This window comes from Yarrowia lipolytica, chromosome 1F (assembly GCF_001761485.1).
Source record: "Yarrowia lipolytica chromosome 1F, complete sequence".
NCBI lineage: Eukaryota > Fungi > Ascomycota > Dipodascomycetes > Dipodascales > Yarrowia > Yarrowia lipolytica.
The window spans coordinates 2305788-2331126 of NC_090775.1; the positions used below are offsets into that span (position 1 = coordinate 2305788).

The 25339-nt window shown below is 51.7% G+C and overlaps 8 protein-coding genes and 1 pseudogene across 8 annotated transcripts; 5 read left to right on the forward strand and 4 right to left on the reverse strand.

Annotated features, from left to right (window-relative positions):
* Nucleotides 1–530: 530 nt before the first annotated feature.
* On the reverse strand, nt 531–1387 carry YALI1_F23071g (Compare to YALI0F17314g, Misc non-coding, similar to Saccharomyces cerevisiae POR2 (YIL114C) and POR1 (YNL055C); ancestral locus Anc_2.254, similar to uniprot|P04840 Saccharomyces cerevisiae YNL055c POR1 mitochondrial outer membrane porin; annotated as a pseudogene).
* Nucleotides 1388–3749: 2362 nt separating this feature from the next.
* Nucleotides 3750–4244, forward strand: YALI1_F23095g (uncharacterized protein; the record flags this gene model as incomplete). Its single annotated transcript, XM_505531.3, has 1 exon — nt 3750–4244. The coding sequence occupies one exon, from the start codon at nt 3750–3752 to the stop codon at nt 4242–4244; it is 495 nt and encodes a 164-aa protein (XP_505531.2).
* A 949-nt stretch (nt 4245–5193) lies between these two features.
* YALI1_F23109g (uncharacterized protein) lies at nt 5194–7155 on the forward strand (the record flags this gene model as incomplete). Its single annotated transcript, XM_505532.2, has 1 exon — nt 5194–7155. The coding sequence occupies one exon, from the start codon at nt 5194–5196 to the stop codon at nt 7153–7155; it is 1962 nt and encodes a 653-aa protein (XP_505532.1).
* Nucleotides 7156–7553: 398 nt separating this feature from the next.
* On the forward strand, nt 7554–8198 carry YALI1_F23133g (uncharacterized protein; the record flags this gene model as incomplete). Its single annotated transcript, XM_505533.3, has 1 exon — nt 7554–8198. The coding sequence occupies one exon, from the start codon at nt 7554–7556 to the stop codon at nt 8196–8198; it is 645 nt and encodes a 214-aa protein (XP_505533.2).
* A 536-nt stretch (nt 8199–8734) lies between these two features.
* On the reverse strand, nt 8735–10009 carry YALI1_F23157g (uncharacterized protein; the record flags this gene model as incomplete). Its single annotated transcript, XM_505534.2, has 1 exon — nt 8735–10009. One exon carries the CDS (start codon nt 10007–10009, stop codon nt 8735–8737), a length of 1275 nt encoding a protein of 424 aa, XP_505534.1.
* Nucleotides 10010–10823: 814 nt separating this feature from the next.
* On the reverse strand, nt 10824–13334 carry YALI1_F23191g (uncharacterized protein; the record flags this gene model as incomplete). Its single annotated transcript, XM_505535.2, has 1 exon — nt 10824–13334. The coding sequence occupies one exon, from the start codon at nt 13332–13334 to the stop codon at nt 10824–10826; it is 2511 nt and encodes an 836-aa protein (XP_505535.1).
* Nucleotides 13335–14063: 729 nt separating this feature from the next.
* YALI1_F23201g (uncharacterized protein) lies at nt 14064–14513 on the reverse strand (the record flags this gene model as incomplete). The annotated part of the gene is made up of 2 exons (XM_068283422.1): nt 14064–14327; nt 14370–14513. The coding sequence occupies 2 exons, from the start codon at nt 14511–14513 to the stop codon at nt 14064–14066; spliced, it is 408 nt and encodes a 135-aa protein (XP_068139523.1).
* A 1156-nt stretch (nt 14514–15669) lies between these two features.
* Nucleotides 15670–17049, forward strand: YALI1_F23214g (uncharacterized protein; the record flags this gene model as incomplete). Its single annotated transcript, XM_505536.2, has 1 exon — nt 15670–17049. The coding sequence occupies one exon, from the start codon at nt 15670–15672 to the stop codon at nt 17047–17049; it is 1380 nt and encodes a 459-aa protein (XP_505536.1).
* A 4230-nt stretch (nt 17050–21279) lies between these two features.
* On the forward strand, nt 21280–24705 carry YALI1_F23270g (uncharacterized protein; the record flags this gene model as incomplete). The annotated part of the gene is made up of 1 exon (XM_505537.3): nt 21280–24705. One exon carries the CDS (start codon nt 21280–21282, stop codon nt 24703–24705), a length of 3426 nt encoding a protein of 1141 aa, XP_505537.3.
* Between the last annotated feature and the right edge of the window lie 634 nt (nt 24706–25339).

Consider the following 25339-nt stretch of genomic DNA (forward strand, 5'->3'; position numbering starts at 1 on the left):
CACCCATATAGATATTTATAGATATGAGTAATGAATTATGTGTTATGAGGCAATAGAGGAGGCGGGACTACGGTTCGAGTACAATCCACAACGTCCTTGTACGTGTGTGTGTTTTTCTCTCTTCGTACTGTTGATACCAGTATCTACGATACATTGTAAGAAGACATACAGAAAAAATTACAGACAACATTGTGTGGCTATATCCGTCATCGTGCTCGTACTGTAAGCACACGAGGTAAAACAGCAAGATCCGCTACAAGTACTTGTACGTTGTTGTACATTTGTCAAATCACACCGAAGCCGTAAGAGCGTGGCACCATGACACTTTGGTCACGCAAACAACCGTTGTTGCATCCATATGGCGGCCAGTCAGGTAACAAATACAAATGACAGTAGCAAGTCCTCTCCCTCAGCCTGCTCAAGATACTACACCTCGGCGACAGCGCCGAATACGACAAGAAAGCTACAAGCCAACATACCGTCAGTCAGACACACTGATTACATATACAGAACTCATTAAAGTATTCTAATTAACCCTCAAAGGTGAAAGAAACACCGAGGTTGTGGGCGGACTGCTCGAGTCGCTGGGTGTCGATGGAAGCACCGACACCGACTCGGACACCGGGCTTGAGGCCAACAGAGTAAGCAAGAGCGGCAATACCCTGGTTGTTGATCTTGGCCTTGGCGAAAGAGTTGGCATCAAGAGTGTGCTTGGCACCGATCTCGAGACCGACGGGGGCGGCAGCAGCCTTGGAGTCCCAGGTGGCCTTGGCACCGACCTCAGTGGCGGGGTTAACCCGGTGGAAGTAGGCGGCGGAGAAAACAGAGAGGGAGTTGGTGGCCAGGATGGAGGTGGAGTAGACGGGGGCGGTGTAACCAACAGCAGCAGAGTACTTGGTGACCTTGGCGTCAGAGACGTCGTATCCGACCTCGGCACCGGCAATGAAGCCGTCGTGGCCAAGAGTGGCGTCGGAGGTGACGGTGGGGCCCTTCAGGAGATCGAAGAAAGCTCGAGCCTGGAAAGAGGGCTGCTTGAAGAAGAGAGAGAGCTTGGCGTTCTTAGCACCGGAAGAGGGGACAAAAGAGGTGGCGAGCTCACCCTTAAGACCCTGGGCAAGAGCCTCATCGATCTCAATCTTGGAGTCGAGGACGTTGGCGGTGGTCCATCCCTGGGTGACGGTGACACCGTTGGCCTTGTCGGCGTACTTGGCCTCGAGGTTACCGGCAATGGAGCCGTCCTTCTGGGAAGACTTACCCTTGGCGACAAAGGCAACACCGTTGGGGGCCTTGGTCTTGATCTCGAGGGAGGCTCGAGCAAGGTGGTAGTAGTCCTTGTTGAGGAGGTCGTTGGAAGCCTTGGCGATGTCAGAGAAAGCGAGAGGAGCCACTGGGTTAGTACGTGTTGCGTGTTATGATGCTTCAGCACGTGCGGGTGTCATCAAGACGCGCGGCAGCACAGCGACTGAGAAAAAAACAATCGTCACCTCCAGACGGTGATTGTGGCAGTTGAAGGACGCCATAGACTCAATTGAGACGGGAGACGACCATTGAATGCCGATGTGTCATAGTGTTGATGCGTTTGTTGGTGCAAAACACAATCACACCCTGTGATACCTCCCCCCCAAGACACATCATGAATGCGATGGGCTGGTTACCGAGACTCGTGATGGGCACCCTCAATGGCCCCATGGTCGGGTCTCACATCACAGGCTGACAATGTCGCCACCTGTGTTTGCAGCCCGATTGATCGCAAAACCACCTCGGTTGTTACTCGGTACCTCTCGGTTGCGTGTCAATTTGCGTTGAGGTGAATCAAGCCACGTGCAATTGAGCCGAGAGTGCCACTGTGGATGTGCGTGTGTTCAATGGAGGAGAGGGCGTTCGGCGCCTCAATGGCGCTGTGCCTGTGTCGCCACGGTGACTATACTCACTGTTTGTGTATGTGTGTTTGTGCTGAGAAAGAAGACAAGTTACGGGGAGCGAAAAGCTACGTTAGCCACTGCGGTGAGTTAGTTCCTTTAATCTGCGGCGTAGGCGGGGACTGCAACAAAGACGGTAGACGCACCTTGATCAACTAAAGTTATTATGGTTCCGACCAATCAAAATTGAGCTGCCGCACACCATACGTCCACATAAACATACAAGACAGCCCAGAGGAAGGTCCGGGTGGGAGGCGGTAGGGAGGGCAAAAATATGTGCGGCTTGATCTGAGCGGTTTACAGCTTGTTTCTCGGGCCGAAGGGAGGGCGGCGGGAGCCTGGATGGTGCCCTAGCAGGCCCCATAGGATTCTCAACAAATCCTCACATGATCTCTGGCCCCCCGCTCTCAGCACATCTCCTTCAAAAAACGGTCACATGGTCTGATTGCTCAGTGCAACCTCCTCTCCCCTCTGTTCGGTTCTCCCCAACAAAATGTATCCTATATGCATGTGGGGTGGTGAACTGTAACGTGTTGTAGTACAGTAAAGTAGGTGTGTGGGAAAGGTGTCAGTTGGGGGCGTTTGGTGTCACTCTAAGGTGAAACTGGGCACACTGGCACAAGTATATATATAACCTGAGTGTGGACACAACCCCTCCACCAGCTGTCCGAGGCACTACACCGGCATTGCAGCGACCTACTACTTCACCCTGACATCTCATCTAAGCGATCTCATCGTGCATGGGTGATAATATCCAGGATCGTTGATCTGTCGCAGACGACACACGTGAATGGAAATTAAAAAGCTTCCGATAACCAGCACCAAGCCACAACGCGTGGGCCGGAATTAGCGAAGTGAGTTAGCCGGTATATATCGGGTGGACTATGACGCATTTGGCACCACGTCTACTGTACAGGTACAGGTACGGTAAACACACGATAATTGCAGTTGTAATGAGACGGGTCACGAGTAGCTCAACATTGATCGTGCATCTCGGTTACAGTGTATGACAGCTGTGTACAGTCAGTAATAAGTCGTTGTTGGGGAATAGTCTGTCAGAAGTTTTCCCCATATTGTAGATATAGAAACGGCCGAAGGGGATTGGTGATCTATACACGGATCATAGGCACAGGCACTACTGTACAATGTAGGATAGAAGATGGAATATCTCGCACGGAGAGACCGACCTATCAAAAGAGAATACAACTGTTGTTGCAGAATGATGCGATGCAAACAAACACTCCCACAGATGCTACAGCATTTACTCTGCAGTCCTTGTCGGAACGACTATACGCAGTGTGCTGAGGTTCGCGATCTAATTATGTACGAGTACGAGTACGAGTACATACTGGTACGATAGATAGGGTGTCGTTTGGACTAGACTGTACCAGGAACATCGGCGTACGAGCAGTGGTTCCTGACATCAACAATCAGTACGGCACTTGTATTATATTTGAATGGCGGTGCTCTTACAACCGCCGTGTTTTTAGTATATATATAATATCTCGTTCGGTGCTGTCTTAAGTAATTACTGACTCTACTTGTAGGTTGGACCTACCCCTATAGCACGGGTCATAGGCAAGCTGAAGAGATAAAAAGTGGATTTTCCACCAGAAAAAACATCAACCGGAATCAATCTGTCTTATTATAGTGACACAAATACTATTTTATAGCCCTCTGCCACCACTTCCACCCTCCTATTACCCTGCTGAGAGGAACCGTCCTCAGAAATACAGTTACCCTGCTCACTGATTGGGACCTGATTTTTCTTGTGCATCTGGATCCGAACATTTCATTCCGCACCTCTCTTTGGATCCACTCCAGCATGCCATGAGTGCAACCAAACCAGCCGAAAACGGCAAGTATCGGGTGGCGACGCGCGGCATGGTGGACGAGGACGTGTACGATACCCGCAACCGCCACGTGGCCGCTCACCAACAGCACCTCCGGCTGCGACGCATCAAAAATGTGCTGGCCAAAAGAACTGCTATCTCTGAAATGGAGGCGGACGTCATCCAGGGCGAACTGGCCCGCGACTTGCGTCTCTTGGTGGAGGCAGGAGCCCTTGAGCTGCCAGACATTGGCGATGAGCACCAGCTGGAACAGCTGTTGCGAGACGAGTTACAGTCTCACGAATCGGTCCATGGAGCTGTCGATGGGCTCGTCGACGGCGATCTCGACGGAAACGTGGACGTAGTCATGGATCTGACCGACGACGAAGATGGCGCACTGGAAGACGAAGAAGAACGGATGATCCAGGAAGCCTTGGAACTGGAGGCCCGGGACATTGAGCATCTCGTCAACCAGATGAACCTCGATCATTAGTTATTTATATTTTTCCATCCTTCTCCCCATGAACGCCCTGTGCCTCGCTCAGCTTTCTACTCTTGGTTAGCTTCGAGCTGGATGCTCTCGGATCCTCAGAGATCCAAGTTGCAATGGGCAAGACCAACCCCTTTCACCTCATTTGAGTACGCCCTCAACTACCAGTGTTGTCCGGTGTAATTACCGGTGATTACATTTTATTTATAGAGTAACCAGAGCCCAGACATGGTCCGTGTGAATGTCAATGTTGTACAGCATTTAGTCGAGGGCACTTTTTTAGACGCTTCACAATATGATTGAAGGTCATTAGAACTAAAAAAAAAGAGTATCAGTTCTAAATACAAGTAACGATTGTCAGAGTAAGAGCTTTCGGTTGATATGAACACGACCTTACCGTGCCACTGCTATGGGTTGTTCGTCTGGGTAATCTGTCACCGGTACACTTGCATTCTGAGACTGGCAACAAAGGATACATGGCGAAGCTGACGAAAACAGTAACATATACGTATTGTACAAGTACACAAATGGCAAGCATTATAGAGAACAGCTACGATATGAAATATTCTTTGAATTTCGTGGCTATTTTACTCTTTCTATTGAGGTAATTTGATCAACTAAATATACTTTGTTTACTTAATACTATTGTTGGATAGCTGGTGTGTACAAGACACCCAGAATCAGACAAGAGAATAGTGCCTTAAAAGAGTTATTTAGTGACTTAAAAAAACATACATCTTGAAAAATGCCATATATAAGACAAGAACAACTTCCCCCTGTACATATATTTCCCCACATTCTGCCCAAGTGGCGTTAGAATCGCCTCGTTCGCTCACCACTGATACGGGTAAGGGTTCTAAAATTTTATGAAGCTTATTCGAAATTATTTTTGAAGTTTTTCAAACTCGCATATTCGGCCACAGACACAGCTATACACTACACATTACACACAATGGGTTCTGCTAAACGATCAGCTGACAGTCGAGAGAAGACGGTGTCCAAGAAGGTCAAACTGGTGGAGAAGTCCACTGGCAAGAAGGGCGCCAAGAAGGTGGTTGAGGAGGTCGAAGAGGCTTCTTCCGAGGAGGATTTTGCATCTACTGATGAGGAACAGGATCAGGAGGAGGACTCCGATGACTCCGATTCTGACGACATGGAGATGAGCGACAGCGACGAGGAGAAGGAGGAAGATGACGAAGAGGACGCTCTTGACGACGACGAGGAGGATGAGGAGACCAAGGAGGACGGAGAGGAGGCCCCTGCCGGCAAGTCTAGTGCTGCCGAGAGCCATGCTGAGCAGAAGCGCCTGTTGAAGGAACGAAAGCTTGCTCGATCTGGAGGAGAGAGTATCGCTCAGATCAAGCAGATTTGGGAGCGGCTCCGAATGAAGACTGGTGTCAAGCCTGCTGAGCGAAAGCAGCTGGTGGAGGATATCTGGGCCATTTCCAAGAACGATATCAAGAACTTGATTCTCAAGCACGACGCATCGCGAATTATCCAGACTCTGTTCAAGTACGCTGACAAGGAGAAGCGAGAGATCATCACAAAGGCGCTGAAGGGCAACTACTACGACCTGGCCATCTCGTCTTACGGAAAGTACCTGCTGGTCAAGATGCTGCATTACGGATCTGCTGCCGTTCGACAATCTATTATTGACGAGCTGCACGGCCGGTTCCGAAAGCTCATGCGTCATAAGGAGGGTGCCTATGTGCTGGAGGATGCCTACAGAGACTACAGCACTGCTGCTCAGAAGCGACAAATCATCCAAGAGTTTTTCGGTGCCGAGTTTGCCGTTTTCCGAGACGCTGCTGGCACAAAGACCCTTAAGGATATTATCGAGGACGCCCCCGAGAAGCGACCCATCATCATGCGAAACCTGAACGAAACTATCACTGCTGCTGTCAACAAGGGTTCCATTGGTTTCACCGTCATTCATGCTGCCATGCTTGAGTACGTCAGCAACCTTGACACCAACAACTCGGAGAAGACCGAATTCATCGATCTGATTGGCGAGCAGTTTGCAGAGATGGTGCATACTAACGAGGGATCGCAGGTGGCTTGCAAGACTCTGGCCATGGCTTCTGCCAAGGAGAAGAAGGGTCTTCTCAAGTCGCTCAAGAGCTTTGCCGACACCCTGGCTGCTGATCAGTACGGACACATGGTCATGATGACTGCTTTTGACACCATTGACGATACCAAGAGTGTTGTTAAGGCCTTTTCTGGTGAGCTCTCCGAGAAGCCCGTGCATGAGCTGTTCATGGACAAGAACGGTCGACGACCCTTCCTGTATGCCATGCTAGGCCGAGACTCTCGATACTTCAACAAGCTGGTTCTGGATCAGCTCAAGCAGTACGATGAGATGAAGACCGCAACTGGTACTGCCAAGAAGGATGATGCTCTTCGACTGGAGGAGATCAACAAGGGAATGTCCCCTCTGATTCTCGAGGCCATTGCCAACAACGCTTACGAGCTCATGAACGACACCCTGGGTTCTCAGTTCATTTCTGAGGCTCTTCTGTCGTGTGACGGTGACAAGTCTGAGGCTATCGCTGCTCTTATGGAGGTTCTGTCTGCCGATCCCGCCGGTGACAACCACGTCATCAAGCAGCCCAACGCTCAGCGAGCTCTGCGAACCCTCATTCAACAGGGACATTGGAACAACAAGGAGAAGAAGGTAGTCAAGGTCGAGACTCCCATCGACTTCGGTGCCAAGTTCTACGATGCAATTGGGGATCACGTTGTCGCATGGGCCACTGGAGACGGTGCTTTTGTCATTGTGACTCTGTTGGAGAACCTGGAGGACGATAAGCTGAAGAAGGAGCTCAAAAAGACTCTCAAGGACAGTAAGAAGGAGATTGCTGCTGCTGCCGAGGATGGAAACAAGGGTTCCAAGCTCATTGTTGACCTGCTTTAAGCGAAAACACGTTGTATAAAGATATATTTGGTAATAGAGGTATGATAGGATAAGTTGAGGATACTGTTTTACTACAAGTAAAGAGTTGTTTGCCACTCGCGTACAAGTGCATACGATAGAGAGGGATGCTTTGATATATACATATATATTTTTTTTGGAAAGATCAATCCATAGATCAGAAATGTTGAGAATTTCCAAATGAAATAGAAGGAGATCGAAAAGGAAGTATTAACAAGTTACCAAGGTATGGCATATTTAATAGTTGGAAAATAAATAAATAAAAATAACTAAAAAAAATAAAAAATCAAACCAAAAACCAACACAAACAATACTACAAGTAGTCTCGGTGGTAGTCACACCAAATACCCATCTAAGCATTTTCCTTGATACTCGCTTCTATGCATGGCAAAACTCTATATCAAAAAAATCCCAAATTATTCTTCACGGTGCAGGGAAAGATATCACCACTTCTTCACAACACCTTTGACAAAATGGTACGACAGTTCAAGCACCACGAGGGCAAGCTGCTCAAGAAGGTCGACTTTGTCAACTGGAAGACAGATAATGGCCACCGTGAACAGCAGGTGATGGGCACCTTCCATCTGCAGGACCGAGACGACTACAACAAGTACAACAAAATCTGCGGTAAGATCCGACAATTAGCATACAAGCTATCTCAGCTCCAACCGGACGACCCTGTTCGAATCAAGCACGAAAAGCTGCTTCTCGACAAACTCTACCAGATGGGCATTCTTTCCACTAACACCACCGTTTCGCATCTGGAGACCAAGATATCTGTGTCTGCTATCGCCAAGCGACGACTCCCCGTCATCATGCACAAACTCAAGATGACCCAAAAACTGGACGCTGGAACTGCCATGATCGAGCAGGGTCACGTGAGAGTGGGTCCTCACATTGTCACCGACCCTGCGTTTCTGGTGACCCGAAACATGGAGGACTTTGTCACCTGGACCGACCGATCCAAGATCAAGAAGGCCACTCTCAAGTACCGAAACGAGCTCGACGACTTCAACACTATGTAAGTTTTTATTTATGCATGCTACTATTAGACGGAATGAGAAGGCGTGTAGAGAACTTGGAGAAGTAGGGGATAGTCCGCTTTTTTATTATTGTCAAGTCGATAAGAACACTATCAGGTGAAACGAAGACATTCATTGCTATATGTTCAACTAAATGACTTCAGATTTTGAGCGTCGTCTCCTTAATCACTGTGCTCTTGTCTGATCTCTCGGTTGTTGGTATTGTCTGGGCGAGTATGTCAGTTACGATACAAGTACTACCGTTGTAGATTCATATTTACAAGAAAGCCTACAAAAGATACACGCCGCTGGTACTTGAAGTCGTACTACTATACGATATGGTAGAAGCACAAGACTCTGCATCTCCTTGGTTCTGTCTCTCAGATTACAAGTGAGGCACTGGACCTATAGGCTAGCATTGTAGCCACAACCAAACCACTTAAATCGAAGTGATGACAATCAAGTGATCACTTTATACCACTAACTACTGTCGGGTCCCTGTGGTGACTCTATTATACCGTATGCTAATTATTTTCAGACTAAGCCGAAGCAGCCTGGGACTGGGACTCATGCACGGCCTCCAGCCACTGGGTGGGGCACTGGTAAGCCGAGTGACAGGGCACCAGGCGCACAAAGTCGCCGGGGGAGTACTGCACGTCCTTGAGAACCTCGCCGTCAAAGGCACGGGCAGCCAGGATTCGCGCGGGGACGATGGCTGTCTTGGACAGCACTGTGGGATGCCACTGGGCCATGTGTGTAAGGGCGGCGTTTTCAGGGTTGCCCGGCTGCTGTTTCCGGAAGTCCTCGTACTTGTACTGCAGAGGGTCTCGCCAGTAGTCGGTGATGGCCTGACCGTACTGGTCGTTGGAGATGATCATGGAGGCGGAGGTGAGGCCTGCATCGTCCTGGGTAAGCAGCAGCTGAATGTCCTTGGCAGGCACCCGCTTATACGAGTGGATGATGCCGTTGGGAGGGATCACGGGTACGTCTCGCAGCATGATCTTCTCCAGCTTGACGGGGTCGCACAGATCGGTCTCCACATTGAACTTGTCGTTGGCAATGAGGGCGTTTGAGTCCAGCCACCAGATTCGGTCCGCGTCGGGGAAGGCCTGCATTGCTGCTCGGATGATTTCAAACTTGGCCCAGTTTTCGTAGTTTTCGGGCGTGATTCCGTGGCCGCTGAGAGGGTTGAGGAAGTCCTGATAGAACCGCGCGTACAGCCCGAAGCCATGTTTCTTGGCATAGTTGAGTCGGTTCTGCAGAATCGTCAGCGACAGCTCTGAGTCGGCTCGCGCAGCATCGGTGCCGTCCAGACTCATGACAATGACAGTTCGGGGCTTGCCAGGAGTAGACTTGGTGAATGGAGCATGGCCGTTGACAATGTTGGCCTGGGTCACAGGCTTGGACTTGCCGCCGTCTCGGTAGATGACCTGTGTGTACTGGGTCACCGTCTGCCGGTCTTTATCGGCGCCGTCCTTGAGCTTGAGGTCCTCGTTGGCGATGGTGGGGTAGATGTAGGGCTGTTTGGAGTAGGCCACCTTGATGGAGTCGGGGCCTCCGCCGAGCACGGGGATGCCAGTCTTGTACGTATATCCGGCCGGGGTCGTGAGCATCGACACAAACGTGTAAATTGACAGCAAGATGGCCAGGCCGACCACCAGGGCTCTGAGGTTGGACGATCCTCGGTGGTTGAATGACGGTCCAGCTATCCGCTGGGCGGTGGCTCTGATCTGGCCCAGCAGGCCGCCGGACCGGCCGTTGCGCGGCACAAACGAGTTTTCGGAGCCGCCGGGACGGGGGAGCGCTTGGTGCATGGTTATGGTGTGTAGTGTGGTGGCAGAGAGCGGTTTGGGTTGGATGTCGGATTATCGACACTCGGCGAAGAAAACTTTAAGCATGGAGTGTGGTATTGCACGTCATAGCGGGTCGCGCGAATAGGTAAGGATGGGAGCTATGATACAAGAGTTGATTTATCGGGGAGGCCAAAGAGATGTTCCCAAGAGACCATTCGCTTCGAATCACATGTTTCTAAGCATTACTAAGCCGCCTACAACCTGTGTCGCTCGAACGGCGTAGGTCACAATCGTCAGGTACGTGTGATGGACGTGCAAGGGGTGGTACTCTTCGTACATAGACAAAGAATGAAGGGCCGGAAATAGGACTTGGTGAATAATTATACTGTAAGAGAGGACATACCGTAAAAGTACAGTAAGAAGCAGACTGGAAAATGAGAGAGATAAAATAAGTTTTATCTTCACAAACTGATCGTCGCCATCCATCACTACGATACATGCATCAACGGGGGGGGGGGGCAAGCCCACCTTTTGAGACTACTGTTTGTCATTTTAACCACTATCACTGAACTAACACACGATACACGTCTTTCATGCACCTTGTTCTAGGCCAGACCGCCATGATGGTGCGACTACGGGCACAGACCCGATTTGTGGTATCGTACCTGGCGAACACTTCGATATCTTCCGTTCACACTCTATCGTATAAATACTCTCAGTGTCTCAGATATATGCCCGTAAACTACTCCTTCTTCCTACGCTGTAGTTACACCTTCCTCCTATACTCTAGTCTGGATACCAAAGAAAATGCAATTATCGCCATGCTCACTCCTTATCATAAGCCCTCATCCTCCTCGCTCAGCACCTCGACTTCTGCCAGCTTGTCAATGGCATCAAACTGAGAGGAGAGGTACGCCGGGTCGGATCCAGGCATCTTGGCCAGCAAACGCCCCAAGTCGGAACGGGCCTTCTTGAGAAACGAAACGCAAAGACCATGCATCTGGCGGTCTCCGACATCCGTGTCGCCAAGTACGGCAATACCCTGGGTGATGAGTCGAAACAGCCAATCCGGGTCCCAGCGTGTGCCCTTGAGAGAGCCCGTCTCCTTGGCCAAAATAGCCACACGGAACCAGCACGTGATGACGCCGGTCAACGGAAGACCCATCATGGAATGCACAAGAGACACAATGTACCATGAATGGGCGCCAAGTTCCACAGAGGCAGTGCGTCGCCGGGCCACCCACACCAGCAGAGTAATGAGACTGGACATGCGTAGAATGACCCGGTACTGGGACAGCACCCCGGCCTGGTCCTGCTCAATGCCCAGTCGAACACACAGCTCACGGTGGCCGTACAGAGGCTCCTCGGAGGCGTCATACGTGTCCATCTCATAGTGCACACACAGCTTGGACCACAGACAGTAAATGCGGCATCTGTGGATCAGCTGGAGGGCAGAGGTGGCCGACGACGCAACCGACGAGGTGTCAGACTCGTCGGCATGGTCGTCATCGGACGAAAATGCCAACGAGTCGTCCTTGGGGATGCCAAGTTCTTCTCGCAGCTGGGCAAGAGAAGCCACCTCGTCCACCCCGAACTTGTGTAAGTCCTGGCCCAGTCGTTGGATCAGAGGTTCGTTTCTGTACATGACTGGTCGGCTTGTTTCGGTCATAACACAGCCCGAGAGGGCACAGAAGCGCAGCATGGCCCGACGGAACGCCAGGACGTTGCTGGCGGTCTTTCCACCATCGTCTGTGTGGTCGAAGTACACATCACAATCGCCCTGAGGTAACGACAACGGAATTCCAACCTCCAGGTTTCGTTTGGCGTCCAGAATGAGTGCGCATCCGTACAGTATACGCCACAATTTGGCCGAGGACGGCTCGATGAGCGATGCAGAGCCCGCAGACGACACGCTCATGGACCGCCTGTGGGCCTTGGGAGACTGCACCAACAGCGAGTCCTGGAACGCCAACACTGAGGTGCTCTGGGTATCAAAGTTGGCGGGATCCATGTACAGACCCTGCGAGAGCGCCAGCTGAAGAATGACACCGGTAAGGTTGACGGAATCGACCCCATCAGGCGAGTATTCGGAGTCTGGAGCGTACAAGCAGTCCAGTTTCATGAGCACAAGAGCCTGGATGGTCTTGAGCCCACCGTGTCGGAAAATATGCGACGCGTTAAGACATGCCTCGGCCACCTCCAACACCTGGGGACCCAGATACGTGTTGTCTCGGTGGCCGTCCTTGATGCAGTAGTTTGGAGGGCTCCAGTCCTTGAGCGGGTATGAGCCTCTGCCGAGTCGGAATACCAACAGCATGACGGCTATGGACGGTAGATTGAGGTATGTTCGGGCATTGAACTGTTCGCCATCCTCGATACGCTGTTTGGCCGACCACAGGGCGTTGAAATCCGTTCTCAGACCCTCTGGACAGGCGCAGTAATGCACTGTGTTGACCCGTTTGAGGAACGAGTCAATGAGAAACTCACAGTACTGCTGGCCGGGGAAGAGGTCCAGCAGCGGCTTGTAGACGGGGTCGATGGGGCTGTCGGACCTGCGTCTGCGGGTCTCCTGCAGCGTTTCAATAGCCCTTTTGCACTTTGCGTCGTTGTGGAGCGGCTGCTTTTTTCTCGGAGAAGGCGGCACCTCCACGCCCTTGGCCCGTTGACGTTCGCTGAGGTCCGCTCGGAGCAAGTTTGCGGCATTAGGGAACCGGCCGTACATGCGCTGGTGCGAGGACTTGGACTTGACGGTGGGCTGCAGTGGACTGACGATGGGCTGCAGCATCTGGGGCGGCGTCAACGGCTTTTGCATCGGCGGCACACTGATGTTGGAGCAACTGCTGCTGCTACTGTGGTGACCTCGGGTATCGCTGTTGGAGCTGTTATTGCCCGGAGGCTGTGAAATGGGCTCGGCCTCGTCCACCGTGAACTGGATCTCCTGTCCTCCTCGGACCTCTCGTCCTCCCCAAGTGGGCGGGGCGTATTCGCACGAGCCCGTCACGTTAGCAGTCTTGCAGGCCGAGCACGGCATCTGCTTGTCGCAACGCACTTTGCGTTTCCGACAAAGCAGGCAGCTGACAGGCGCTCTACGCCGCCGCTTGACGACCCGTGAAAAGTCGTCCTCGAACCCTGCTCCGGGCGCAGACAGGTCCGGAATGCACTGCTCGTAGGGCGCCAATCGAGTGCCATTGTTGTTCACGGACTTGTCCTCGTGATCCGGTAGTAGATCCAGCGGCTGCTGGTCGCGGGTATCTGGCGGTCGGGGACCCTGTCCTTCTCTCATTTCCGCAATGGCCCGGACCGCCAGTTGCTCCAGTCCGTTTCGTCTAGACTCTTGGTCTGTCATGAGTGAGAGTGTGGGTTGAGTGTGAGTAGATGTGATTGTAGTGTAGTGGTGGGGTGAGTAGGTCGTGTGAGTAGTAGTAAGAGGCGTGTAGTCGTAGGAGTAGTCGTCTGTAACGTGCTAGTATCTGCGGTCAGTCTGTCTTACCTGATCCGAGACCTGGTCAAGGAATAAAGCGCACGTCAGTCAAGACTCCCTAAAGATATATCCATGCACTCCGAAGTTTCGCTCCCCCAGGTAATTATCTCCGAAACGCTAATCGAGGTGGTGGGTGTCCGTGGAGCCACGTGTGGGGGGAAATGGGGAAGCCGGGGACCCACAAACCGCGCGTGGTTACCTTCAGACGTCTATATAAACCGCATTGTGCTCTTTCCAACCTCTACACCCACGTCTCATGGCCCTCCAAACGTGACGGCTCTGGACTCATCTCAAACTCTCTCGGATAATCAGCGCACATCAGCCTGCAACAGAGTTTATGGTGAGGCCAAAATCAAAGGTTTGGGGTTGGGACTTTCTCGGAGCGCGATTTAACCATGTCCCAAAGGGTTTACTGAGAGAGTAAACAGCATGTTGTTCAAGTGGCTGTAACATGGACCAAACAATGTTGCCTCCAACTGAGAGCAGCCACTGGGAACTTGCTGGCGATGCAGACTTTTACCCTCTCGTCCTCCTGGCTTCACACCCGCCATTCCCCCGTCACGTGACCGGGGCGACGGGGCGACTTGTTCGGTTTTAACCCGCTGACTCAGCCCATGGTCTGTCGCCTAATCTGAAAGACCAAAATATTTGGGTGATGAGCAATGAGTGGACACACGCTTGCAATGGGCAGCCTGAAACATGCATGATCTGCTCCTCCGCATAGACACGACCGAGTCTAAGCAGGGACCAATCGTGGAGTATGGAATTCAACGGCCCAAGTCCGGAAAAGTGAGTTGCATTCAATGGACTGCCGACTCTTGACTTGTATGAGTCGGCGGTTTTGGTATGAGACAAAATCTTGAAGATACCATTTAAGAACTAGTTGGGGTTCGAACGAACTATCTGGCAGTTCCTTTTCTGCTGAGATTGGACTATTCTGATACAAGTGCCGGTAGCTACTTTTACTGGTACTTGTACTGGTCCCAGTGTGAGAGCAGCAGCACTGTTGCTACTCCCAACACCGCTCCGAGACGATGATTTCATAGCATGTCGAGGGTTAGTCTGGGTTGATATCTCTTGCCGTGACCCTATGTATCGCACTGCAGTCAAAGTACATCCTTGCGCTCTTCAATCGCAGATTGATTGTAGCCTATAGCTGGTGGTTATAGGTGGGGTATCAATTGTCAAGCGGCAGTGGTCTTGTTTGAAAAACAAGAGCGAAGAGATGTGGTTTTGGAGGGTTCCGGACAGGGGCTTGACGTGTGGTTTCGAGAGGGCTGTTTGCAGAGCTCCTTCCCTTGGTCTCGCGCATGACTTGTCTCCCTCCTCAATCACTCTTTGCTTACACATCTCAGCTCTCCCATTGTCAGCGTTAACCTCTGGCAAGGTTTAGTGCAGATGGCACGCTACCGGTCGGCACTAGGTAGTAGTGGGACTAAACGGAGGTATGAACGGACACTAACCACTGTGCAAACAAGCCATTTTCTCGGAGACAGCATCAGACCAGAGGGGGTGAAGCAAACGGCTTTGCAAAGGCCCACTTTGGGGGTCTTGGGGACAATCTGTCCATCTTACACGCTCGTCCAGGATAGACTATTAGGCTATTTCAGCGATGGTATTTTAATTCCGACGCGCAGATACGAGGGCTTGAGAGGGACGAGGCTTTCACTGTACATACTGCACTTGAAGGCCGTGTGTGGGAAGAGCCAGGCCTGGAGCTAGTGTTGCATGACAAGATTGAAAGAGAAAAATAGAAGAACAGAGAACAGAGCGTCTTGCCCGTTGAGCACACAAAAAAGACGTTCTCGATCCCCGAACCTCCAGCCGAAACAGCCAAGACAAGAACCACGGCTATCCTCCTCCTAAGTTTATCTCCGGAGAGCTTGTGTCTATCCCAAGCCGTACCATGAAGGACGAAAAGCAATTGTTGAAAGATGTCTGGGGCAAGCGGACTAAATGCCTCAGTCTAGGGGCTGTTTGTACCAGTTTCCCGGCCCTCAGAGGACCAAAAGGGGCTAACTGCCAGTTTTCCGCTATTTTTTTTCCCACGTATTGGAGGGTTCCCTCTCTTAGCTGCGCCATAACAGCACCGCTATAGCTGACTAGTCTAGGGGTCGACCTAAAAAAAACATTAAAACATAGATCCGCTGTTTATATACTGCGGCGGAAGCCAACAGGACGTGTATCCGCTATATCCACCATGTCTCAACTGCCCCCCTCTCCTGGATCTGACATTGTGCCTATGGCTGCCACCGTGGAGCTGGAAAAGGAAAAGGAAGACGCCTCTGAGGAAGACGCCTTCAAGTCGGAAAAGTCTGAGCCGGAGGAGACTACCGAGCCTGTTCCCAACCCCATGGCCGGCTTGCCTCCACCAGATGTGGGACTCAAGGCCTGGCTGGCCTGTCTGGGAGCTTTCTGTGGCATCTACGCCTCCTTTGGATACATTAACGTAGTCGGCATGTTCGAAGCCTTCTATCTCACTAACCAGCTCAGCAACTATTCTGCATCGACCGTTTCATGGATCACCTCCCTGCAAATCTTCCTTCTGGTGGCTGGAGGTCTGCTGTTTGGCCCCGTTGCCGAGCGATATGGACCCCGATACCTTGCCGGCGTGGGAACCTGTTTCGTCGTTCTCGGAGTCTTCACCACCTCTGCATCTACAAAGTACTGGCACTTTCTGCTTGCCCAGGGTATCTGTACTTCGCTGGGAAACTCCATGCTGTACTACGCATCTCTTCTGGGTGTCTCCACCTGGTTCAAGGCCAAGCGAGGTTTCACCCTGGGTATTGCGGTTGCGGGCTCATCCATTGGAGGTCTGACTATGCCCTTCATGTTCTCCGAGCTCGAGCCTCGAATCGGCTTCCCCTGGACCGTGCGAGCCATTGGTTTTGTTCTGCTGGGCATGGCGCTCATCTGCACCGTCACCATCTCTTCTCGAATCCCCGCTAACCCCAAACTGCCTCTTCTGGACATCAAGAAGGATCTGATTGCGCCCTACAAAAATATGCACATCTGGCTGCTGACCGCTGGCATCTTCATGACCTTCTGGGGCTTGTTTGTGCCCATTGGATACATGTCTGTCCAGGGCCAGAGCAACGGCATGTCTCCCCGAGTCTCCTTCTACCTGATTTCCATTTATAATGGCTGCTCCGTGGTAGGACGAATTCTTCCTGGAATCATTGCTGACCACGTTGGAGGCTTTAACATGCACGCCTTCTGCACCATTCTGTGCTCCGTCTTCATCTTCGCGCTGTGGATTCCAGCACGAACCAACCCTCCCATCATCGCCTTTTCCGCTGTCTTCGGTATCATTTCAGGCTCTTCCATCTCCCTGTTCCCTGCCCTGGTCGGTATGGTGACTCCTGTCGCTGAGGTTGGCCGACGACTAGGCATGGTCTCCTTCTTCGTCGCCTTTGCCTGTCTGACCTGTATGCCCATCGCTGGTCAGATTCTGCTCAAGGACAACGGTTCGTTTGACGGCTGCCAGGCCTGGGCCGGAGTGTTCATGTTCTGTGGAGGTGTCACCATCTTCATCACGAAACTAACCATTCCCGGAAAGACTTGGAAGTCTCGATTTTAGCATGGCAATGAGAAGGACAGCAGATTGAACGGCACTGGTAGTTCCAGGCTGCTCAATCTTGCACAAGGATAATAGATGCTATACTCGGCGGAGCTAGCAGGTAGAATAATAATAAAAGATCATGATACCTACAAGTACAAGTAGCAAATTGAATGTACAGTGGTGAAGAGATGGAGACTGTCGTATATATAGTACAAGTACTTACAAGTGCACCTATCTACAAGTAGTGACAGCAAAATCACCCACTGACTCACTTACTCTTCAGTCCGCCTTACAGAGTATGTACAGTACATATATACCGTATCTTTCCGCGTGAACAATGTCACAGTAAATTCAAGGGTATGATACAAGTAGACAGTCGCCAGTAAACGGAATGGAACTACACCTCGGTAACCCAGATTAACCCTGAGATATATACAACTTCTTCTGCAGGGTGCACTATTAAGTCTGGACATACTTTCTTGTACAATACTGCCATCATTCAGTCCATTAATACGCCCCCACTAGCACTTACTCAACCACTCAACGCTCTCTGTTACTGGCCAATACATGCTACCGTACACTAACGCAACCGCTTAGTGTGTTTCCTTAGTTGTCGCAGTAGTGAAAAGGACTACTCTGTGATTCTGGAACCTGGCCAACATCCGGCAACAGCCTGAGAATGTGGTATAGAGCACGATCCTTTAGTTGGTATTTGCTATGGTATTGAACGAGCGACAGTATCACTCTGGACCCATCTTGGGGACAGGCCGTCCTCAGCTGGCTCATTGTATGTACAAGTACGTCGCTAGATGAAGTCCTACCCATTTTCCAGTAGCCTTTCTCAAACTTATATCCATCCCTATGCCCGTGTTTACTCACATGGCCGTGGTCCCCACACTTTCTGCTCCAGCAACCTCGCGTAAAGGGTCAGCTGAAACAGGTTTATCGTTAGAGTCGAAATGAAGCTCGTGGATTAGAGGTCGAGACAACCATCACGCGTCGAAGAGAGGCTGAGGTTTGGTCCGACCCCACCGTTCCTCTGTCGGCTTTCATTCTCCAACCAATGTAAACTTGACCCGATTCCCACCACATGTCACGTGCAGATCAGTCCTAGCCTCTATAACAAGCATCTGGTGCTTCCTGTGAAATCTTCCCTCGCTATTTGCTCTCACTTGCCCACCATCCTTGCTCATCTTGCCTGGTGGAATGTACAGTCGGTACGCACTTCAAGGTTTCATTAAAGCAGGTTAAACCACAGCTAACCTTGTGTTTAATGATGCGGTGAGAATGTGCACCAAGTATACATGACGAATATCTGAAGTGCCACAACGGACCTAACAATGTCTGGCGACAACAAAAAATAGGCAGCACAAACGAGGTCATCACGACTGACTAAGCACACTAATGACCCTTCAGATACAACCCCACTCAAGCTCCTCCAAACACTAATGCGCCGTGCGTCCCCACAGTACTCACCAAAGAGGAATAGTTACTGGGGTTTGTAGGTGTTTGAGCTAGAGTCTTACCCCTGGGAGAGCTTCGACGGTGCGTCTGCTACAGTACGAGTACAAGTGCGTCTGCTGCATAGTGTCTAAAAGAAAACGACAGATGAATTGACCGCCAGCGCGAGAACATGTTTTTTATGTTTTTTAGTGGATCGGTCCAATTTCACAAAGAATGACGTCTGACACATGTCGCCAAGTGTGTCTGCTGCACCTGCGATGGGGTTAGAGAACAAGGAACGACGGACAAGCGACCTCTCGTACTCGTACTCGAACATACAATGTTCCGAACACGCGCGGAATCTGTGCCTCTTTTGTCTCTCTCTGTTGTCAGTCGTGTCTCCCATATGACCAAATCTGAGTTGATAGTGAGCGACACCTGGAGCTTACGCTTTTCGAGCTTAGTCGAAATACAGGTTTTTCTCGACACGCTAGACTGAGCTTGTTTCACAGCCAGTGCGGAATGTAATAAAGAGCCATCTTGTGTGGTCGAGATAGAGGTACAGTAAAATGCAGAAAAAGAAAACCGTCAACGAGGTCGAAAAGGGCAATCTGGGCGGACCCCCTCGGAATAGGGCCGGGCTGCAGAAGGGTCGGAAAAACGGCTTCTTCTTCGGATAATTGATCCGACAGCTTCCTCCAGTGTTCGGTGGTCCCTGGAGCAGCACATTGTGCAGCCCAAGTGCACGTCTGCAGAGTTGTGCTTTCCCTATCGGCTTCTTTCCGGCACGCCCAAGGAAATACGGCTGCTATATGAGTTGAAATTTGGAAACAGATGTGGTGAGATTTCGCAGCAGTCGTCTTTTAATCAGCTCCGTTCATTCAACCACAGCATTGGTGCAATTCCAAGAGCCGTAGGGTCTACAGTATGTACTGCTCATCTCTTGGATGTGCCACCGGAAGCATCGGACTCACCAAACTCACATCGATACCAATGACAATCTCTGATCTTGAGTTTGAACGTTGAGTATATCAGGTGATGTCACACATGACGGTAGGCCTATTCGGAGACCACGGCTGTAGTCGTCTCGGCTTGGGGAGTCGGCTGGTTGTTTCCAAAACATGTTGGGACCACTGCATCGCCATCTACAGCTCCGATCGCGTCCCAGATCGAGAAAAGGTTCCATTTAACGAAGCAGAGATATCTAAGCAAAAAGACAACCTCATGGCTTCCTTTACGCTTCCGTTGCATTTCCACATAGGGCTAATTCGGATGGCTTCCAAGGGTGCGGGAGCCCAAACTATACTGGTGGGCCACCTAGGATGGGGAAAGTAGCTACTTCTAGTGCGAGAGACGCGGCTGGAGCCGAGGTTGGTGCTAAACTGAGAGAATCGAAATTGAAATCAAATCTCGAACGCGACTTGGCCTTTCTGCCGCTGCTCTCGGGCCAGAGGCCCCCCAGCACACGCCGTTGTGGTCCTTGTAGTTGCTGCATTCAGGCTCTCCCATCACACAATCCACCATCCCAGCGTATCGAAAGGCAAATTAAATGCCGCATGCGTTGGTGAAACAGCTGGGAATACGGTCTCACGGAAGCACGGCGACTGAACTGCTGTGCTGGAGGAGAGGTGCTGACCGAGTGCTGGTGTGGATGTCTTGTCTGCCAGCCTCGATCTCACATCTGTGGCGTGCACCACGCATGTCGTATATACTGTTGCAATGGCCTGGCTCGTCTCACGGCTTCTGCAGAAAGTCGACCTTTGGACTAGCAAACATGATATTCAAGACTGCACCATAGTGGCACTTGTATCCTAACTAGTGCGTTGAGGAAGACACTATGTAGTCTCTGTCTTTGCACACCCGGGCCGATAGCCGATGAGGCTCGCTCGCTCTCCCTCTCTCGCTCTCGATGGTGGATGTGAGCCAACGGCGACCGGCGAGTTTGGCGACACAGCCTCGGCCTCGTGTGCCAGCCCAACTCAACTCTACCTGCTTTCATTTATCTGAACGGTAAAGGGCGAAATGAAAAAAGAGCAAAACGGAATACAACAAAAGGTCCGGTCGCTACTTACCGCTTAAAGGGCTCCTTGCAGCCCTCATGTGCACTTGACTTTGCGGTAAAAGTTTGCGCTTGAAAACAGAGCTACATGTGCCAGGTGCTGGGTAGGGGGTGGCAATGTAGCGTGCCGAGACGTGGGTCGGTTCTAATGGCGTGCACGCTCCCCGCGGTGACCGCGTGTGGATGTCTGTGCGACCTTCCTTTCTCTTTCTTCCATTTCCATGCGAAAATCGTAGCTTTATCAGCCGTCCTATACCTCTTTCTGGTGTTACAGTGGTTAACCTTGAGTGCTCGACATTGTCTCTTGTATTTTGTTTGTTTTAAACTCAGCATGTCATAAATAGCGCACAAAAAAGGTGTTAGCGACAGGTCTTAGATACGAGCGTGTGGTTGTGAGTGTGAAGGGGCTAGCCGCCCGTTCGACTTATTTTTTTGGACGCAAAAGCAACACACGCACATCCTGCGGAAACCTGGGAATCTCCCCGTGCCCCCCACGGCCACCCAGTCACCCCATTTATACCCACCTTACTTTGGGTCAAGAAAAGATCGACAGAGTTTTGCTCTCTCAAACTTACCCCGCTGCTTTACGCTAATTTAGATTAGCGCATGTGCAGTCGAGTCGAGACCGTTTGGTCTACGTCATGATCGTGACTTGACTTGTCGATAATTGCACCACCGTCTCTTGCAACACAAAACCTCGCCCATACCTCTCCTGGCGTTAGTCGTGCCCCGCACCCGCAGCATCCATGAACGACTTTGAAGACGACCAGAAACATAAGGCAAGAACCGAGCCCTCGGGCCAGCCGCCCAAGAAACGGTCAAGAGTCACATTTTCGTGTCTTATTTGCCGTAAACGAAAGATGAAGTGCGACCGCAATCTGCCGTGCTCCACCTGCAAGGCCGCCAACGCCGCCCATCTCTGTCGCTATGACATGAACCGCAGCGCGTCGCCCCAGGACAGAGACATGCCCATCCCCAGCGACGAGTCCATGGTGGCACCAACGAGCGCTCCTGGAGGAGGAAGCGCGGCCAACTCGGGCTCCAAGAAGCCCCGTGGCCGGCCCAAGAAGTCTGTCGCCGAGCTCACCAAGATGCACCAGCAACTGCTGGAACAGAACGAGCTCAAGGGCGAGACCAAAGAGCTGAAGGACGTGGTCAAGCAGGAGTTCCAGTCTCTTCCTCCCCAGCAACAGCAACACATCCCCCAACAGCAGCAGCAGCAGCAGCAGCACCAACAGCAACAAACCATGCGACATGTCCCCCAGCAACAGCAACAGCACATGCCCCAGCAAGCACATCAACAACAGCAGTTCCACGCGCTCAACCAACATCAACACCAGCACCTGCAACAGCAGCACCACGCTCAGCAGCATCACAAGCCCAACGGCCTAACCATCAATACAAACGACCCTGCTACGCCCGTCAACCAAGCGGTGCGAAAATCGTCCGCAGCCTCAGCCACTCCGGGCAGAACGCCCCCCAACGAAAACTCGCCTCGACGTGGATCGGCCAAGAAACACCTGCCGCCGATCGGAGATACGCCCTCGCCGTCCATGTCGTCGCCGTCCTCCGCATTCAAATCGTCGGCTGACATGCTGCACCAGGTGGTCACCCGGACCGCCACAGACACCAAATATATTGGCATTTCGTCGAAATTCTCGCTGTGCATGAAGCCCGCGCGCCAGCAGTTGTTTGGACCCTTCTCGTCCATGTCCTTCTTTTCGGAAAACGAGCACCTGCAGCGGTTCTCCAAACAGGTGTACGAGGCCAAGAAACAAAACTACATCAAGGACAAGAACGCACCTGTACTTATGCGCCACAAAAACATATTTACCGACTTGCCGCAAAAGTACCGGGTCGGCCGAGGCTCGTTTGTAGGGGCTGGCAGCCATTACGGAGGCACCAGTGCGCCGGGAAGCACAAACAGCCACGCCAATGGCGGCGGTGCTTTCAATGCGGCTGCGTCGCCCATGGACAAGACTCCGGCCTCCACCTCGTCATCTTGCTCGACCATGGACTGTGGAGACATTTCCAAGTCTTTCCCATTTGACTCGCCGAACGGTATCTACGAGGTACTGGAGCTAGTCCCTCCCAAGCCCCTGACGTACTTTCTGGTCGACAAGTATATGAACTCGGTCAACCGGTTCTTCTACACGGTCATTCCCAAATCCTTCTACGAGTGTCTCGACGAGTTTTTCATCCAGAAGCAGCGCATTCTGAACCGAGAGATCCCCGCCACTGTCAAGACTGTCGATCTGCGACAGGTGGCCCAGATTTTGCTGATTCTGCGTCTGGCTCGAATTACGCTCCCTTTTGACTGGGTGGTTCCCGAGTACCTGGTAGGTGGCAACTCTAACAGCACAACTGGCGGTTCAAACAATGACGGCTCCTCCGCCTCGTCTCCTCCTGCCTCGGCAGACACCTCGGACGTGTACCTTGGAGCCGGGCTTTCTCAGATTGCCGAAAACTGCCTCAACCACATCGGCTATCTGCGAAAGGCCAACCTGCGGGTACTCCAGGTGCTATGTTTGCTCAAAATCACGGCCATGTGCGATCCCGACGCCGGCGACTCGGCCGACGGCTGCGACTCGTGCAACCTCACCGGTCTGATCATCCAGATCTCAATCTCTATGGGGCTGCATATGGACCCCAGCCACTTCTCCAAGGTGTCCCCAACCATTGCTCATCTGTGGAGAATGCTGTTTGGTTTCATTGTCACTCTGGACGCCCATCGATCCATGGAGCTGGCTCTGCCTCCCTCTCTGCCTCTGGAGTGTTCGGATACCGACATTCTGTTCGAGCGACACTCTCTGCCCGATGACCTGCTGTCACCCGGCGAGGAGCAGCACATTTACCATCGACGAAAGCAGCTGCGATGGGCCTTCATTTCTCTAGATGTGGTTCGGGGACTGCTGCGAACAACAGTGCATGTTACTCCCGATGGAATGGGCACCTCTCCACAGGCCATGGGCAAGGAGTACTTCGATGCCATTGAGCGCAAGCTGGAAGCATTTGAGAACGACATGAACCCTTACTACGAGGAGATCCTGTCGGCTCTACAGGCACCCGAGTCCCGAGACAGCGACTACCGCACCGTGGACGGCCATGCTGCCGCCCAGCGGCTGTCTCTGTACATGACACTAGTGCGTCTCCGTCTTGGCTACTACCTGTGTGCCGGCAACTTTATGGACGCCGCCGAGGTCAAGACCAAGGTGGTTACGTGTGCTCTTAAGATGTGCGATATCATGCAGGCTGCTATGGAGCGACCTCATCTCTTCTCTGGGTTCATGTGGTATGTGCATTTCGTCAACCTGCGAAACTTCACCTTCTCGTTTGGTACTTGCATTTCTGCATACCTGAACGAGATCAACACTCGACGAGCCGAGCGCGACATGCCCATCATTACTCCTGCCGTCAACCGAAAGTACAATGACATGACGTTTGACTATTCGCCCGACAAGATCCGAGATCCCAAGCGGTTGATTCAGGCTGCCATCAGAACTCACCGATGGGTCCGATCTCTTTCGCAGCGGTACTATGTTGCCTGGAAGTGTCATGCCGTCATTGTCGGTCTTCTTCGAGGTGCTCGTCTGGAGGTTCTCGCCCAGTACATTGACGCTCAAGAGTACAAGCGGCTGGAGAAGGAGGGCCACCGGGACAACACGTTTGTGGGTCCTTACGCGCCTCAAATGCGAGAGCCCACAACCATGTCGGTTACCAAAAACGACTGGGGTCGAGACATCACGTCGGAGAACTACGACCGAGAGCAGAGCGAACTTCGAGCTGCCGAGGAGCGTGCCAACCGCCAAGGTCAAGGCCCGGAGTCTATGTCTGCTCCTGCAGCGCAGTCTCAGGACCAGATTGGCCAGGGCAACCAGCAGCAGCAGATGGAGTGGCAGGGTGACAACAACATGTTTCAGAACAACGGTCTGATGGAGCCTCCCTTTCTAGAGGACCCGATCATTGACGACCCCACCTTTGATACCCTGGGCTCGACTCTGGGGCTTCCGTCGCTTATTGCCGAAGAGTGGGCCAACATTGAGGACTCGCTCTTTGATGATCTTAACTCGTCGCGGTTCTACATGTCCATGGACCAGAATTTTAACAACACCTCCACCGCCACTGACAACTATGAGGTAACTTCGCCCTCCCAGATAGTCGGATTCTTCTAGTTGATTGGTGGTTATTTATTTGTACAGTAATGTGATAATAGACAATTGAACATGTTATTGTATTGTATACACTTGTAGCTACTGTAGTGTAGAAACTGACGATCACTGTTTCGTAATAGACTACGTTTTAAGCAGTCAGTTATTGATGATGGGTACTTCCAAAGAGGTATAGTAATGGACTTCATTAATTGGTGGTTAAGAGAAATCAAATGCCTCATTATTCAAGTGCAGCACCCACTGATAGCCAAGACATTGAAGCTATTAATCGTCATGTAAACCCTGGCGTGAAAGGCTCTCCAGCCCCCCGGCTATCGATACATGTCCGTTAAAATCCGTCCTTGTATTTAGTTTCATTTTATCGACGACATTTGCGCGCATGCGCTATCTAAAGGCTACAAGCACAGTATATACGAGTACAAGCAGCTGCAATCCAGTATACAGTCGGCACAACCTTCACGTGTGAGCGGGCTGAACCGGTGGAGACAGCTGCTGAAAAGTGGAGCGAGTGCAGAGACTTTGGCCGCCGGTGGCGATAGTGAATTATGTGCAGCTACACTGTGTGCACGGCCCGTACGGGGAGACCGTATACCTTGCCTGTGAGCGATTTACACATGCAGTGAGATAACACTGGCGG